Source organism: Parus major, chromosome 9 (assembly GCF_001522545.3).
Source record: "Parus major isolate Abel chromosome 9, Parus_major1.1, whole genome shotgun sequence".
NCBI lineage: Eukaryota > Metazoa > Chordata > Aves > Passeriformes > Paridae > Parus > Parus major.
In genome coordinates, this window is record NC_031778.1 from 4142504 (window position 1) to 4160312 (window position 17809).

Sequence of the window (17809 nt, forward strand, 5' to 3'; positions counted from 1 at the left end):
GAGTGACACTATGATTGCGTCATCGGCCTGCGCCGGGCTACGTCACCGGTGCGCGGTGGGGAGGGGGATCGTGAGGCCATGGCGGCTGTGGGGATCAGCAAGGCGGGGGTCCCACTCTTCCCTCAGGTGGGCCGCTGGTGCCGGCCCAGTGCCCAGCGTCTAGGCAGGTGCTCGAGCGCTGCTGAGGTGAAAGGGCGGCTCACGGTACGTGATTCACAGGATGGGTTGTGTTGGGAAGGACGTTAAAACTCAGCTCCACTTCCTGCCATGGGCAGGGACACCTTCCATTGAGAGGGCTGCTCAGAGTATTTAGTAGCATTTTTCTTGCAGGTATTGAGAATCTGCCGTGCGAGCTGCAGAGGAATTTCCAGCTGATGCGGGAGCTGGATCAGAGAACAGAAGGTAGGTGCAGGTATTTTGGCAAGCAAAGCCAAGAGAGCTTGGCATGAGGGATGGGGAAAGCCCAGTGGAGTCTGGGCTTTAGAGGACGTGTCTCTCCTCTACTGCTGTTCCTTCTCTCATTCTGAGTGCTCTTCAGTGTTTATTTCTTTCCTGTGAGAATACAGCTCACATCGCAGGGTTTGATTTTGTTTCCAGTTTAAATTCATAGCTCTGTGGTCATTGTACTCAGTGGCCACTTGGGCGGCCTTCCTTCCACGTATTTTCCATATCTAACAAGTTCTAGATTTCTGTGGGCCTTGCAGGACAATTTTTTCCTTCCTTTTTGAAGTCTTTGTTGGTGTCTGGCTGCACATTAGTTATTTTCATTTTGCACCATCAGAATAGTAAGTGTGCAACAAATGTTCTGCATGTGGGAAGAGAGGCTGAAAGTTGTGAATCTGTGGGTTTGGTTTCTAATCTTAACCGTGAATTAACATTAAATTAACTTCTGAATTAGCTGTAGAACGCTTGAGAAAGCAGAATCACACCACAAGTGTCAAAGAGTGAACACCTTTAACTTAACTGGTTTTGTTTTTTAAAAAGGAAAAGGCATTAAGGAATTGAGGGGAGAGTAAGAGCTGTCAGGAAGGGTCTCTTTGATTGATTGGCATTTAAGGAAAAAAAGTGAGGAACACCCACAGAACTGATGGCTCTAAGAGAGGCCACTGGGAGTTTCTTCTCTGCCTGAGACCTGGCCTATAGCTGGCCAGTTCTGAGAATTGACAGTACTTTTGACCACTGAAAAATGAGATTACCTTAGTGAATATCACCTTTTAAACCTAACCCCAGGAGTTTCTTTCTCTCCTTCTTTCTGGCCTTGAAAGGTAACAGAGCTTTAGTGCAGCTGCTCGTCCTTCCCTCCCGCTCCCGGCCTGGAGGGAGGGGGCTGAGCTGGACTCCAGTGGCTCCCAGGTGGGGAATGGAGGCTGCAGGGGCTCAGCCCCAGGCTGGGCCAGGCTGTACTGGCTTCTCCCAGGAAGCTTCCAGGTCCAGTACCAGCAGGGTGGCCAAAGCTCTTCCCCCCTGATGGAACCATCTGCTCCTTCCCTGCCTCTGCTGGGCTGAGAGAGACAGACACCTGAAATCCAACACCATGAATACCTGCTGTGGCTTGGGCCAGATTTAAACCCTTTCACTACCCAGATGAGACCTGCAGATTTAATCCTTTTCCAGAGAGAGGAAAGTGATCATCATGTAAAGAGACAACATAAGCCACCAAAGTCAGTAAAAGAAGGAGTCACACCTCAAATGGAAGGAGAATGAGGAGATGCTTTAATAAGCTGAAATATTCTTTAAGTAAGGCCATGGAGATGGACAATAATGTTCTGAAAAGCTCCTTTAATTCATGAAAGAGTGTTTTTGGAGAATGAAGTATTTCAAAGTGTAGACCTGAGCAAAGGTATCCATTGATGAAGCTGAGCAGATGGTGAAGTAGTTGTGATCTCATGAGATGCTGGAACAGAGAGAGAGAATTGAGAGTTGATAGAGATACTTGGCCCCCAAGAGAAAAGGAGAAAACCTCTGTTCCCAGAGATGATCACAGAGACAGATGAAGAGAACCTTTGCCTTTGAATAACTCATCCTTAAAATGATACCCCTTGAGTTCATGGGCCATGAACACACCTCAGAGTGGTATGAAAATGGGAGGAGGGTATGATGGCAGAGATTTTTCAAAAAAAACAACAAAACAAACTGTGCCATCATGGGAATGAAAACTTTTCTTGTGGAGAACTCTCCATGGAATGATAAGAGAGAACTCCTCTCTCTACAAAGACTGGTGAAAAGACTGTTGTATAGTTGGGACTCCTTTAACCACCAGTTTTGTCTCTGTGTTGTCAGTTGAACAAGGGAAAAGGTGGGGTGGGGAGAAAAGGTTTCTGGAGGTTTTATTCTGGTTTCTTATTTTTGTAGTTCTGTTAATAAACTTTCTTCATTCCTTTTAAGTTTTAAGCCTGTTTTAACCTTCTCCTAATCAATATCTCACAGCAAGAAATGAGTATGTTTTCTGGTGATTTTTAGCTAGTGCTTTAAAACCCCCACATTATTTGGTGTGTTGGTGAGGAAACTAAATTGGCAAATTTAAACTACTGCAGTCTCCTAAATGGAAACAGAAAAACAAGAATATCTGCTTTTTTTTCAGACAAGAAAGCAGAGATCGACAGCCTGGCAGCAGCATACATGGAGTCTGTGAAGAACATGTTGCCTGAGGAGAGAGTGGAGCACCTGAGGAAGATCCAGAGTGCCTACAGCAAGTGTAAAGAGTACAGTGATGACAAAGTGCAGCTGGCCATGCAGACCTATGAGATGGTGAGCCATGAGCTGTGGAAGAACAGGCATCGTCTGGAATGGCGCATGTGGAGATGCTTCACAGTGTCAGCTTTCCCTGACTTTTTTTTTTTTTGGCTTAAATTTCTTATCAAAACAAATTATTAGTCCTCAAGCTTCTGCTTCTCACTGTTGCCTCCCCAAAAAGCTTTCTCCTTAGGTACCAGGTTTCCATTTTGCTGAAAAATTAGTGAGTTTATCCCCCTTGGGGGTGGCTTTATCAGTAGTAACTTGTTTGCTGTGTGATAATCTGTGCCAGCAAATTTACCTCACTGCCTCCTCCCCAGCAGCTCTCTGTCACTGATAATTTCTTTGCGGCACACTTAGTTGAAAGCAAAATTTTTTTTTAAGCCAGCTGCTGTACTATGTTGTGGAGGAACAGCAGGAATTCTGCTCTCTTGTCTTTTATTTGACATCAAAATTTCCTCAATGGACCTTGGGAGAAAATACTGTTTCTCAAGATGCAGCTTTCCACTTTTTTTTTTTTTTTTTTTCCTGTCCCTGTCCCTTGAATAATTCTAATTTTCTCATGTTTTACCCCATAGTTAAAAGTTGAGTGAGGGGAATCCTTTTGACTGTACTAAGTGTTTGTTGTCCAGCGTGCAGAGATGCTTTGGGTTTTGCTATAGCTGCAGTAGATGTTTGATTGCCATCAAACATTGTAAAAAATGAAATTATGTGCCAGGAATATCGATGCTCTAGATAACTAGTGAACCCATTTAATGACAAAGTATTGCTGCAGCACAGTTGGGGGGTGGTGGCTTAAAATCCCTGTTCTGAAAATCATTTCATTGCAGCCAGGGTAGTACAAGGTATTTAGTTAATGTGTGACTTGATATTGAGGATAGTCAGCCTCTGTATTTATTGTTAAAATTATTTCATTCACATGACATTGGAGTACCAGGGGAAGAACCCTAACTGCTCTACTCAACACATTTCAAGGACTGTCTTGGAATTTTGGAAATTTCGGGGATGAAACAGTTACTTTTAGTATCTCTCATCTTGTTTTGTTCTGAAACTCATTAGTCTGAGTTGCTTTGACTCTCCTTTATGTTGCCTCCCTTTTCCTTCCTTTCTGCATTCTTATGGAGGGACTGGGTTCTTGTGCTTTTGCCTCCCTCATTCCCTTTGTGTGTGCCATTTCCCTTTTCCCAGCCTGTACCCCTTCCCTGCCTTGCTCTGCAGTACCACACTGTTCATGCTGATAACAGACAAGTTTTAGCCCTTCCTGTTTTCATTTGTGGCTCTTTTTTTGTGTGTTTCTTTCTAATTCAGTTTGTGGTTTCCTCTTGGTGCAGGTGGATAAGCACATACGGCGGCTGGATGCAGATTTGGCACGGTTTGAAGCTGATCTCAAAGATAAACTGGAAGGCAGCAACTTTGAAACCCCTGGATCCCGAAGCCTGAAAAGTGGGTTAATTTTACACAGTTGTAAAATTTCCAGTACTTAGAATATCAAACCAGGAAGGCTGAGATGTAAAATAGGCTGTTGTTTCTGGAGGAAGGAAAGAAGTGTGCCATTCTCTGTTTTTAGTGCTCTTCAAAATGTTTACTGTGGGCAAGAGATGAAGAAATACGTGGTGCTGGAATCAAACTTAGTGTCACTGTTTCATAGATCATCCGGAGGTTGTTAGTGGTTCTAAGGAGGGTGCTGTGCCAAAACTGCGCTGGTGTAACAGTCTAAGTTTCAGGAAAAACTAGGAATTAAAAGAAGACAACCAGTTTCTCTCGTGTATACTGAAATACTGTGATTACAGTGACATTTGAATGCGGATACAGCAGCACAGCACAGCTTTATGCCTTTGAACAATGAAATAAGGTGTAAGAGCAAGGAGATGGAGATGAAAGTTGTTAGTTATTGAGTAATCTATTAACTGTGTTTAAAAATAGATTGAGATAAAAAAAATACTGCAAGCCTAATCAAGTGTGATGCTGTTTATGACCTGTGCTATTGCCAAAGCTGCAAACATGAGAGTTTGGTGCTCAGTTGTTACCAATTTGGTGTATTTGTGGCTTAAAAATGCATTTCAGCCAGCATGTTCAATTACATACATAATAAGGATTATTCAATTACATATGAGATAGGGATTTCAGGACAGTAGCTGCATCAAAAGAACAACAGCTGGGGAATTTTCTGCCACTCAGGCTGAAATGATGGGGTTGTTTTTCCTTTCTAGAGGGACGAAGTCAGAAAGACAAAAGGAGCTCTCGTGGTCGAGGCAGGAGAACATCTGAAGAAGATACACCAAAGAAAAAGAAGCTCAAAGGAGGGTAAGGCAGAGCCAGGCACAACTCCAGGGCCTTGGGCTTGACACTTCACGAATTTTCCACAGGCTCATATTACCCTATTTATGACTCATGTCCGGATGGCGAGCGGTGTTAACAGTGTTCTGGTCTTACTCAATTTCATTAATATCCTGCTTAGGCCAGCATTGTTAATTAACTCCTTGGTTGGCATGTGGAAGCTCAGCATGCTTGGAACACTCTGACTGGAAGGACAAGATCAGCCTCCCTGTTGCTGTTGGCAAGCTGGGAGAAAATAGCTTTGATTTTTCTCAAAGGGCTATTTTTAACAGTTGCTTGCAGTCTTAATGGTAAAAGAAACTCACTTGCCAATCAGGACTGAAACTGATGTGCTGCTGTTCTAGAAGTCTTTGAGAATTTTGGGGGTTGTTTTCAAAGGGTTGTATCCTAGGTAGCCTTGAATAATCTGATTTGGTTTTGAGAGGGAAGGAGGAAAGCATGTCCCCTCACTGAGATGGGATTTATATTAAAGGGGCTCAGTTTATTCTGATATTTTCAGTTGGCTAAATGGAGGGGCAGGTAACTAAAAGTGGACTGCTGTGGACTGCTACTGGCATGTCAGCACATCCCTGTCAGGGTAAGAGGGTTCACTCATGCCTGACAATGAGAAAAAATGTATGTTGAAACAGGTTGGGGAAAAATCCCAAACAGGATATTCTACCCTCCAGGGTTATTCTATCCGCAGTCAGGAGTGATCTGTATGATCATTTTGTTACTTTGTTCATGACATCTATAAATCCCTTTCTTGATTATTTCTGGTCATACTGTGTTTGATCCAAACTGCCTTATGATTTTAATTACTGGACTGTGGTAATGTAACACAAACTCTAAAACAGGGTCAGTGTGGTTTAGGGAAGATACTGTAAAACACTGATTTTCGCAAGTAGATTTAGATCTTGGAAACACCAAATCCCAGAATGGTTTGGGTTTGGAGTGACCTTAAAGACCATCCCGTTCTAGCCCTTGCAGTGGGCAGGGACACCTTCCACTAGCCTGGGTTGTTCCAAGACGGGCCCTAAACACTTCAGGGTGGGGGAGCCACAGCTTTTCCAGGCAACCTGAGCCAGGGCCTTCCTACCCTCACAGGGAAGAATTCCTTCCCAGTATCCCATCTAGCCCTGCCGTCTGACAGTGGGAAGCCATGCCCTTTTAACACAGTGTTGTCTGTAGCTGACAAGTGTTTTGTCCTGACTCTGTCCTTGCCCACAGGTCTGAGTTTGCTGATACCATCCTGTCAGTGCATCCCTCAGATGTCCTGGATATGCCGGTGGATCCCAATGAGCCCACCTACTGCCTGTGTCACCAGGTGTCCTATGGGGAGATGATTGGCTGTGACAACCCAGATGTAAGCACTTGAGAGATTATTGATTTTTCAGATGTTTGTTACCTCCCAACCGTGTACAATCCAAGGAGGGGGTCCTTGCTCAGTTAGCTCATACCAAATGATGGGAGCATTTGTGAACCACTAAGAATCTCCTCTGTATGTGTTTCCTTTCTCTTTTGCAGTGTCCAATTGAGTGGTTCCACTTTGCATGTGTGGACCTGACCACCAAACCAAAAGGGAAATGGTGAGTGTGGCAACATTCAGTTTTGGGATTTTTATCAGGCTGCAGTTTGCCGCAACAAGAATTAAAAGCCTGTTGTGACCCTGACAGAGGAGCTTTGCTCTTCTCATCAGAGAGTTTGCATCCTCTCTGACTGGGGGTTATGTTTTAGGGTAGGAGATACAACACAAACCTTCTTGTTAAAATCCACTTCCACAGAAGTCTTAGGTGGGAGCAGAACTGCCTGATAAACAGAGCAGGTTTTGACCTGAGGCTTGTATAAACATGGACATGTTACATCTGAGGTTTGCTCTATTGTCAGTAGTTGTAGCTGTGCTTAAAACAGACAGGTACCTCTCTGCTTCACTTCTGGAGGCAAATTTTGAAGACTTCTCAGGGTTTTACTATGTGCTTATCTTGGAAAGGATCTTGGGCTTGTTATTTTTATCTAATGGACTATTTTAATCAAATTAACAATTGACCTGTCAGAAACAGGCTTATTTGTGCACAGATATTAAAAGCAGTTCTCAGGCTCCGTGCTGTTAATTTCAGGGGCTAATTACTGCCTCTTTTTTCCTACAGGTTTTGTCCTCGTTGTGTTCAGGAAAGAAAGAAAAAGAAGTAAGGAGTAGAGAGGGATACACTGCCTAGGCAAGAAGAATTTAATATATTCCTTCATTCATGTTGCAATATTACCTTTGATTATTTTTTATTAATCTATCCTCCATCTTTTTCCGGTATGATATTTAATTATCCAGTGGCCAGTTGAAATTCCTGTTCTTTCCTAAGACTTTGGGAGGGAGTCCAAAATCCCTTTGCCATGGAGAGTCTATTGATGTTAGTCTTGCACAATGATACTGAGGGAGGGTGTTGCCTTTTCTGGCTGTTTCCATTTCCCTGCAGATTCTTTTAAGTACATCACTGTGAAGATGAAACCTACAGTATTCTTGGAGAGAGAGAGAGAAGGTCAGATTTATTCACAAAATAAGATGAAGGCCTGAATTGTTAGCTGTGATTTCCTGTGTGGCACATGGGTAAATCAGGAAATCAGGTTTTAGGGAAAGGCACCATGAAGACACTGTTTGTTCCCATGATGGTGTGGCTCTGCTGTTGAAGAAGGCCATTCAGAAATTTTGTAACGTAACTTCTTGTCTTTTTCTAATGGGCCACAAATCCTTGACTTCTCTAGCTGCCTTTCAGATGATGAATGTGAATCCTTGCATTAGCACAGTGTCAGTGGCTGCAGCAGAAGGGAGAGAGGAAATCAGGAGCTGGAAAGCAAAAGTCTGTTTTTCCTTCTGAAGAGATAACAGTGGATGCAGAAGTTGAGGGAAGAGCAAAGTCTTGCCTTTGTATCTGTCTTCTGCATCATGAGGCTTACCTGCCTTCAAGGAAAGATGTAGTGGGGAAAGGTGTTCCAGGTTTCCTTCCTGCTGGTGGAAGAAGGAAACAAAACCCCCAATCTCATGAACTTTGCTGGCTCTGGTCCCTAGTGGGTGTTGGTGGCAGCTCTGTGCAGGGCTGTGTGCTGCTTTCCAATGCCAGTGTGCAGGAGCTCTTGGTACTGATTGCTGGAAAGGCATAAAGAAACTCCCAGATAAACTTTTCTTCTGCTGAATAAACAGCACAGAAGATTAAAAACACTTCTACTCAGATTCTGGCACCTGCTTTCAAAAGAAAAAAGGCTTTTCCTGTTACACTGAGCCTCTTACTCATGTTTTGTAATGAAGGAAAGTAGAACACAGCTCCTGCCACCTCTCCTTCCCTTTGCGGGGCTTTGTGCCTGCTGCTGACATAGAAGAAACCTCTCAATTGTGATGCAACTTTTCTGTGAACATTGATTTATGGCAGGGAAAAAGGATGGATTTTAGGAAAAAATCCCTGTCTTCAGGGTCCTGTAATTTCCAGTGTGATGTTGCAGGTGTCTTTACTACATTGCATCACTGTGAGTTGAAGTTCCCATAGTTCTGTGCATGAAAATGCACATTTGTCATTGCTGCCACAGAATGGCACATGGACAGCAGGCTGGGATATTAAAGCCAGAGTGCTGGATGGAAGGAGGAAGAACAGCACACAAACGTGGAGTAGAGCAAACCCTCTTCTCTTCTTCTTCCTGCCTCTTCATGAGAGCAAATTTGTGATACCTCATGAGCCAGCCTGGCATCCAGTCCCCAGAGGGTGAGAGCTGCTCCTCCTTCACCCACTGCAATGGTCTGAGCTGGAGCATTGCTGTGTCCTGACAACCCATGTTGATGCTGTTCCAGGTTTTGTTTTCCCCTTCTACCCAATGGTATTGTAGACAACTTTTCTTCCTGTTGTTCCTAAGGCTTTGTTAGTACTGGTATTTGATTTGAAACAATCTCACATTTCCACTCTGGTGATCTTGCTGGAAACATGACTTGAGGGAAGAGAGCAGCTCTGGGTGAGCCAGTGTGGAGCTGACTTCCCTCAGCTCCAAAATTCTGGTCAGGTAGGATAACAAAACACACTTTTAGAAGTACTTTTGGGGCTTTGAAGAGTGTTTTCCACTTGAACCAGCAAAGCAAAAAGGAAAACAAGCTCTGTAAGGTCCTCAAAAGGAAGGATAATTTGCTAGGAATGATGAATAGTGTGGGGTACAACAGTCTCCTCTTCTTTACAATGTCTGTGATGTGTACAGCGTCTGAGATCTGATACCAGCAATACACTCTTCCACTGGGAACATGCCAGTTCAGGGCTTGGATGGGCTCAGGAGCATCTCCTGCCCTCTTACACCTGCTCGTAGAGACTTTTTACAAATCTGTAGACAGAAATACCAGCAGCCTTCATTTTTGCATACTAAAGGATTTAAATCTTCTGACTTTTGAATGTACAGTGTTAAATGTTTCCTGGAGAGGGGTGACCCCTTAAGGAATGCCCTACTAAACATTGCCCAAAAGCCCTGCCAGGGGCCCAGCTTTACTGCAGCTCATCCAAACTGGAGGTCGAAACCAACTTTCACCCTTTTACCGAAACAAGGGCGGGGGGGGGGGCAGAAAAAAAACAAAAGTAAGGAATGTAAAGTTAAAAAAAATATAAGAAATGTATATCTGTATTTTTGGATCTTGGAGATGTTGGATTATATTATAAATAAAGTATTTTTGGGAATAAATGTGTGAGGATGATGGGGGGGTGGGGTGCTGTTGCAACCTCCGGCCGCCAGGGGGCGCTGGCGTTTTGGGGTGAGGCGCGTCCCCAGCGCTTCCAGGCCCCGGAGCGTCTTTGGCATCTCCCGTTTTTTACCGGGTGCGCCTCCCCTCAGTGCTGAGCTCTCACCACGCTCGCGGGAAGGGGGCAGCAGCGAAGGCCGCGGTTTTTCCCATGGCTTCTACGGTGCTGTGGCGCCGCGGGCCCGCCTGGCTGAGGAGCTGGAGCCGGGAGCCCCCCGGAGTGCCCCGGGCCCGGGGCTCCGCCGGCTGCCGGGAGGTGGTGCCGACCTGTGAGCGCTACGCGGTTCGGCGGCTGCCCTTCGCACGGCTGGAGGACGGCGATGTGGCCTTCTTCGAGCGCCTCATGCCCGGCAGGGTCGTCACCGGCGAGGAGGAGGTGAAGGCGTTTAATGTGGACTGGCTGAAGTCGGTGCGAGGTAAACGAGCTGCTTGATGTGCTCTGTTGGTGAAACCTCCTTCTTGCTTCTGTTTATTACCGGGCCAACGAGTTTGCCAAAGTAAATCTTACTTTTATTTATGGCGGATCATCTGTACAAACCGTAGAGTTAGAAGGGACCCGTGAGGATCATCGAGTCGAATTCCTGACCCTGTACAGACACCTCAACAATCCCACCCTGTGCCTGAGAGCGTTGTCCGAATATTCCTGGAGCTCTGGCAGCTTTGGGACTGTGTCCATTCCCTGGGGAGCCTGGGCAGGGCCCGACCGCCCTCTGGAGGAAGAATCTTCCCGTGATATCCAGCCTAACCCTTTCCTGATGCAGCTCCATCTGTCCCTCGGGTCACCAGAAACCAGATGAGTGCCTGCCCATCCAAAATGAGCTTTTCTCATAAAATTATTCCTTTAAGAATTACCGAATACCTTGTAAACTTACAGGCTTTCATAAAAAAAAAAAATATCTAAACTCTCTAATAATTAATATTTTTCCTGAGACAAGTTAATTCAGCTAACAGTTTTGATTGAACTTCAGGAAAGAATATGAAAACTTTTGAAAGCCTTGATTGCAGCCTTCCAGTACCTTAAAGGGACTTATAGAAAGGAGGGAGAGAGACTTCTATATGGGCCTGGAGTGACAGGACAAGGGGGAATGGCTTCCCACTGCCAGAGGGCAGGGATAGATGGGATATTGGGAAGAAATTGTTCCCTGTGAGGGAGGTGAGGCCCTGGCATAGGTTGGCCAGAGAAGCTGTGGCTGCCCCATCCCTGGAAGTGCCCAAGGACAGGCTGGACAGGGCTTGGAGCAACCTGGGATAGTGGAAGGTGTCCCTGCCCATGGAATGAGATGAACTTTTAGGTCACTCCCAACCCAAATCATCCTGTAATTCTAAATCATGCACTGTAAATTCTATGTTGTTTCTGTCAAAGGTTTTGTGAGAATTCAAACCATTTCCCATTGCCCCCAGTGGCAGCCACGTCTACCTAGACATGCAAAGTTTTTGCAGGGCTTAAAGGGAAAGGCTGCTGTTGAAATGTTTGTTGTCAGAGTGGTTGAGGTACCTAACAGTGGAGGGAGCATTGTTATTTCCCACCTCATGCTTTCCCACCTGTTTCTTTCTGACCTCTGCAGAGCCACAGCCTTCCTTGAGAGTCCCTTGCTTTCATTGCAGGCTGCAGCCAGCTGGTACTGAAGCCACAGACTACAGCAGAGGTGTCTCGAGTTCTCAGGTAACGTGCACCTTTTCTGCTGGGCTTGCTGCTGAGGAGACTTGGGTCAAGTCAGGGGTGATCCAGTGTGTGAAGGGCAGTTGTAGGTGTTTAGACACCAATTCCTTAAGCATTGGCGTTGCTGAGGCAGTTTTCTTCATGACTTCTGTTCTGATAAATGGCTAGAATTAGGTATTGTATGGGTGCTCAGGAAAGAGAAGTTTTGTGAAAGATTCAGGAGGGTCTGTTTGAAAAGGTAAAGAAGGTTAGGGCAGAACTGGGCAGTTTGAGGATCTCTTTTATCCACACTGGTGTGGCTGGGCAGTGCTGTGCCAGATCATTGTTTGGCTGAGGAGCTGAAAGCTGCAGGAACATGCTCCTAGCTCTGTTAAAACAGGGGTGCAGAGCACAGGAAAGGCAGGCAGGGCTCCTGAAGGAGCTCTGGGGCTCTGTGCCATCCCTTGCACAGGAGCTGCTGTGAGCTCAGAGAGGATGTGGTGGGTGGTGCTTGGCAGGGATGTGGCAGGTGGAGCAGCTGAGGCACAGGTGCACATTTTATTGCCTACAGGGCATTAATTTCTTGGGAGGAGGAGGGCAGTCATGTCTGAAACCACTGCCAGAGGCTGGCTGTCAGAGCCCACCAAGGAGCCCAAGCTGTTAACACAGACTGCTGCAGAAACAGCTTCTGTAGAAACATAAGCAGTGCTTTCCAGACAGATGATGTGTGCCAGATGTGTAGATACACATGGGGCTAACCCCAGGTGTTGGTTCTTTGCTCAGCACTGGACTGAGTTCAGACAGGAGTTGCACTTTCTCACTTTGTCATTGAAATTGACTCTTTCCACCAATTCAGACTTTCGGTGAAATGCTGCTTAGTTTTAAGGAGCACTGTCACAACAGTCGACATTCATGTAGAGGTGAAACTTCTCTGACAGACTGATTATGGTTTTTAAATGCATAAAAATTCGGAACCCTTTTTCCTTCCAGGTACTGCCATGAGAAGAACCTGGCAGTGAATCCTCAGGGGGGGAACACAGGCCTTGTTGGGGGCAGCGTTCCTGTCTTTGACGAGATCATTCTCTCCACTGCTCTTATGAACCAGATCATCAGCTTTGACAAGGTGTCTGGTAAATATTCCAGGGATGTGAAGCACAGAAATGAGCCCCAGGCCTCAAAACAGGCATTTTCCTGGGAACAAATAGCAGCAGGATCAGCAAGGTTCAGCTCAGCAGCATCATAAGGAAGTTTGTTTGGGTTTGGGGGGTTAGAGGTCAGGCTGATGTGAGTATCTCTGTTCAGAGAGGGAGCACAACAGAGAGACAGACACAATACAATTGTGTTTTACCAGTCCAGAGTTGTGGATGACAAGATATTGAGGCAATAGCAAAGCTTCCTGGGGCTTGAGGAGAGGGCAGTTCCCTGGAGTATGCACAGAGTTGTGCATTTAAGCTGAATCTCAGAAAGTTTTGAAGGAAGAGATGGTTGCATCTGCTCATACTGCTCCTGCTTCTTGAGGAGGCACCTTCTTCTCAGCCATCAGCTTTTAGCAGGGTGTTTGTGTTCCAGGAATCCTTGTGTGCCAAGCAGGCTGTGTGTTGGAAAGGCTCAATGAGTACTTGGAGGAGCAGGGGTTTGTCATGCCACTCGACCTGGGAGCCAAAGGCAGCTGTCACATCGGGGGGAACGTGGCCACCAATGCTGGAGGCTTGCGGCTCCTGCGATACGGCTCTCTGCGAGGGACGGTGCTGGGCCTGGAAGTGGTAAGGCGAGTACCTCGCAGTCCCCTTCTCTGTTTAGTCTTCTGCAGCTTAATGCTTCCTGCTCTTCTAACTATCCAGTGCACTGCTAAATTCCTTTTCAGGCTTCCACTCTTACCTTTTCCTTGTTGGGCTCTTTTGGGAAGGGTCAACATGTCTTAATATGTTGTAGCATGTTATTGCTGCTGCTGTTTCCAGCTTCCTGGCTTCCGGTGCTTGCTGACAGAGGTGGTGTTAGGTGGTTTTCTAATCCAGACAAGTAAAAAGAAGGTAGGGAGAGGTTGGGGAATCCCAGGTTATCTGCATGCAGTTGGTTCCTCTGAGCAATGGATCTCTGGAGCACTCTGGCAAATCCATCCTGCATTACTCTCTTCTGGTGGCTGCTCACTCGGATTTTGATAGAATTGTAGGATCGCAAACTGGTTTGTGTTGGACAGGACTTTAAAGATTGTCTTAAGGTTTAAAACCCACGCCATAACAAGCTGTCTGCTTTGGGTTCATTTGACTACTGGCTGTGTCCTAGAGTCTCTGCTGTTCCTCAGTTGCTCCTGTCCTACAGGCGGGTGCCTTGGGATGTAAAGGCTAGATTAGGAGTTCTGAAAGTTTTTGTGGCTGGAGACAAAATTTGGGCAAGGAACAAAAGCATGGTTTGGTTCTACTGTGTAGGCTGAGAAAGGAGAGCATTTCTCTCAGGTCAGTTTGTCTGTAATTAAAATAGCCTTTAATAACCTGTCTCGGAGATGCTCAGCCTTAAATTAAGGCTCAAGTGGCAGAAGGTTTTCTTCATCCTGCTTAACTATTCACTGTTTCAAGCAGCTTTCCTTGTTTCTGCTGGATAGTGGGAGCTAGGGCTGCAGAGAATGGCTGGTCTTCTCCACCATTAGTAAGAAAAGCAGAGCAAACTGTGTCTTCTGTTATTACTTGTCCTGATTGAAGGAGAGAAATAGGAGGGAAATACCTATTCTTTCCTACTCAGCTAGGATATAGAGCAAGGAATTAGTTGGGAGTGGAGGAGCAGCGTGGGGATGGGCTGCAGCTGTGTTAAAGTGAGTGACACTTCCCATCACTGGTCATAGGCAAGTTCATGCCAGCAGGTTCCTACCCAGGTGCTCTGACTGGGCCCCTGTGTTCCCACAGGTGCTGGCTGATGGCTCAGCTCTGGACTGTCTGACCTCTCTACGCAAAGATAACACGGGCTATGACCTGAAGCAGCTCTTCATCGGATCTGAGGGGACCTTGGGAGTTATCACTGCTGTCTCCATTCTCTGTCCTCAGAAGCCTAAGGCTGTGAATGTGGCATTCCTAGGTAGAAGCTGATATTAATGATTTCACACCTGAATTCAGAGGCTGGGAATAGGAATAGAGATGCTTGTACTGGACTGCCAGCATCAGCTGGTGTCTGGGAAATAGCATATGCCTCTGTGCTAAAATACCTGTGCAGATATTTAATATCTGTTGGAATACCTGCAAGGGCAGGTTGTTCTGTAAGGAAAGTGGAGCCAGGAGCTTAGCAGGGTGAGGAGACAGGCAGGACAGTCCCCTCACTGGTGATGGCGGGCCTGGTCTGACAGGCTCAAGAGATGAGCAGGGCAAGAGTGTGACAGTAGGCAGAGGCAGCCACCATCCAGGACTCAGGTGAGTGACAAGGTGATGAGGCAAGACTGAGAAATCACATCTGCAGGTCAGGCTCTGGATCAGCAGAGTATGTGGCCAGGCACAGCTGCTTAAAAGCTGCTTCTGGGTGTCCCTCAGCAGGTCCAGAGTTGTTTGTGCGGAGCCTTCACTGAGAGTTTTTTACTTCTCAGAAAACTTCAAAGTGTTTGGGGTGGTGTCTGGTTTTGGTCCTAATTCCTCTCTGTTCTGTGTGAAGGGTGTCAGAGTTTTGCAAAGGTTCTGGAAACATTCACAACCTGCAGAGCCATGCTGGGCGAGATCCTGTCTGCCTACGAGTTCATGGATGAGAAGTGCATGGAATTGGTTGAGAGACATCTCAAGCTGTCCCGCCCAGTGACGGGTACTAGTGGTATTCACACTGTAGAAAGGGGCACTGTACTGCTTGGGGATTTTTAGACTACTTTTAAACACTTCTTAGAAGTGACTCATTTTAAAAGTTGACTCACTGACTTTTAAAAGGTTGGTGATTGTATGGGCATCTGTCATGATTTTTCTATCTAGTATATCCATTTCAAACACCTTTTATCTTTAAAGATGAGACTTTTTAATTGTATTTGTCCTCACAAACTGTTAGCTTTTTGGAAAGTGGTTGCTTAATAAAAGATCTAGCATGTCAGTGAAGTGCCCTACAGATAAAAGACTGCCCTCTCTGGCACCAGAGAGTCTGGGCACATAACATGCTGGGAAAGCTCCAAAACCTGCCCTGAATTCCTCTGTTTTGCCCCAGGGCATCTACTTACTTTGTTCTCCCTCATTCTCAGGCAGCCCTTTTTATGTTTTAATTGAAACTTCGGGCTCCAACTCAACTCACGATGAAGAAAAATTGAACAACTTCCTAGAACAGGCCATGGTTTCAGGTTTGGTCACAGATGGAACTGTGGCAACAGATGATAAGAAAATAAAGGCAAGTCAGTGTTTCCTCTTCCAGAAATGTCTTTGATGTGGATTTGTATTTTATATAGGGAAGTGTTCAGACTCATGTTTGGTGTATGCATGGAACACAAGAGCAACTTTGTTTATGTGGATTTCTGTGATCCTTGATTGCTCAGGAGCTGTGGAGCCTGCGGGAGAGAATCACCGAGGCCCTCACTCACGAGGGTTACGTGTACAAGTACGACATCTCTCTGCCCGTGGGAAAGCTCTATGACCTCGTGACTGATATGAGGGCTCGGCTGGGCCACAGTGCCAAAAGTGTGGTGGGCTATGGCCACTTGGGTAAGTGGGGGTGCTGGGAAAGGAAGTGATGGCCCTTCTTTGCTGCAGGTGAGAGGCTTAAATTGAGGGCTGTGGAAGAGGAAGGTACATCAGGATCTTTGTGTTTGAATTTCACTGCTTTCAGACTGTTTTCCATATACTGATGGCAGGTTGCTGGCCAGTGAGCCATGGAACTTGTCACCTGTATTTTCTTGCTGTGTACTTTCTGTTTAAATATGTAATTTGTTCAGTTTGGTTGATGTACTTAGACACATTTGGCAGATAACCACTTTCTTGTCCAAAGTGATCAATCCTACTGGAAATCAGTTTTTTGTGAGCCATTAACCCTCCAACAGAGAGTGATGATGATAGATGCACAGAAAGGCTGATAGATTTGTCAGCATACTGGGAAACTAATCTGATTTTACAAGCTGGTAGATTGGTCTGTTAGCAGAGCTGTTCTGTTCCAAAAAAAAAAACCCATGGAACGCTCTTGAGTACACTTGATTAGGGATCATTTGAAAGACACGCTGCATAACAAAAGCTCCCTGTTGGTAGCTCTTTGAGGACTAAGCTGTGTGCTGTAAGGGTTTGCTACGATGCAGGAGGAGGATGAGTAAGTTGTATTTATCTTTGTGTATTTTGTCTGTCGGAGTACCCAGCAACTCTGTGCCTAATCAAATACTGTCACACACAGTGGCAAAAGGAGAAATTGTTCTGCTGCTTTGTTTCTACTGACACGGTGCCAAAGCACATTTAGAGCATTGCACAAATATAATAGGGAGAGAAAAAGTGATGAAGGGCCATGTTAGAATCTAATGATCATTATGAAATGCCATTGGGGAAGTCTTTGTCATTGCATCACGGTGGTGGCACAATTATTAATGCAGCACAATGGGAATTTTAAAATCACAAAAGTCGGAGTTTGAAAGTAGCTTAACTCAGAACCCTTCCTCAAATAGTGCACTGGGAGCATGGAAAAGCAAAGATCCTATTTGAATTATTTGTGTGCAGAGAGGTTGATGTTTGTAGGACAGTGCGCTTTTCCTTTTTTACACAGTTTACAGACTAACAAAGGCCGTTGTTCTCAAACATCGTGGAGGAGCCAGGAATGAGTATCCATTGCAGGGCCACCAGGTTTTTCTCCCAGACCCACCTGTGCAATGTTTTCTTCCAGGAGATGGGAACTTACACTTGAACATCACGGCAGAGTCCTACAGCCATTCCCTGCTGGATGCAATCGAGCCCTTTGTGTATGAGTGGACTGCAGGATGCAGTGGGAGCATCAGTGCAGAGCACGGGCTGGGCTTCAAGAAGAAGCAGTTCATTCAGTACAGCAAACCACGGCAGGCAGTGGTGCTCATGCAGCAGTTCAAAGCCATGCTGGACCCCAAAGGGATCCTCAACCCCTACAAGACCCTGCCCTCAGCTCCCAAGAGGAGCCCGTGCTGAGGAGCCAGCAGAGCAGGGCAGCTCCAGCTCCGTACCTGCACCTGAGCAAGAAACACACTGGATCAACAAGCACGTGGACTGCTCCATGTTTGATTTTGTTAGTGGGATGGAACAAGTAAAGGAATGCAGTTGCTCCTCTTGGGGGTGGTTGCTCTTTTTGGGGGGTGCCTGCTCTTGCTGAAGAACACACTGCTGGGTTTTCTACTTGGTCTGAACATTGAAACAGAACACAGAGATACTGAATGTGTATGAGTATTCCAACTCTCTCTTCCCTTTGATTTGCTGTGA

At 45.9% G+C, this 17809-nt stretch overlaps 2 protein-coding genes across 5 annotated transcripts; both read left to right on the forward strand.

Annotated features, from left to right (window-relative positions):
- The first annotated feature begins 70 nt into the window (after window positions 1–70).
- On the forward strand, window positions 71–9744 carry ING5 (inhibitor of growth family member 5). Its single transcript, XM_015638310.3, has 8 exons — window positions 71–204; window positions 331–402; window positions 2582–2748; window positions 4065–4176; window positions 4944–5037; window positions 6280–6415; window positions 6577–6638; window positions 7197–9744. The coding sequence occupies exons 2-8, from the start codon at window positions 375–377 to the stop codon at window positions 7237–7239; spliced, it is 642 nt and encodes a 213-aa protein (XP_015493796.1). The 5' UTR covers window positions 71–204; window positions 331–374; the 3' UTR covers window positions 7240–9744.
- Window positions 9745–9841: 97 nt separating this feature from the next.
- D2HGDH (D-2-hydroxyglutarate dehydrogenase) lies at window positions 9842–17764 on the forward strand. Of its 4 annotated transcripts, none has more exons than XM_015638026.3 (9): window positions 9842–10218; window positions 11408–11465; window positions 12432–12571; window positions 13011–13204; window positions 14339–14507; window positions 15072–15215; window positions 15637–15779; window positions 15925–16090; window positions 17247–17764. In XM_015638026.3, exons 1-9 carry the CDS (start codon window positions 9954–9956, stop codon window positions 17519–17521), a joined length of 1554 nt encoding a protein of 517 aa, XP_015493512.1. In that variant the 5' UTR covers window positions 9842–9953; the 3' UTR covers window positions 17522–17764. The 4 variants fall into 4 exon arrangements, with proteins under 4 accessions (XP_015493512.1, XP_033372460.1, XP_033372461.1 ...); XM_033516569.1 differs by having other exon boundaries at window positions 10129–10218; window positions 11368–11465; XM_033516570.1 differs by lacking the exon at window positions 9842–10218 and having other exon boundaries at window positions 11014–11465; window positions 12432–12564.
- The last annotated feature ends 45 nt before the right edge of the window (window positions 17765–17809 follow it).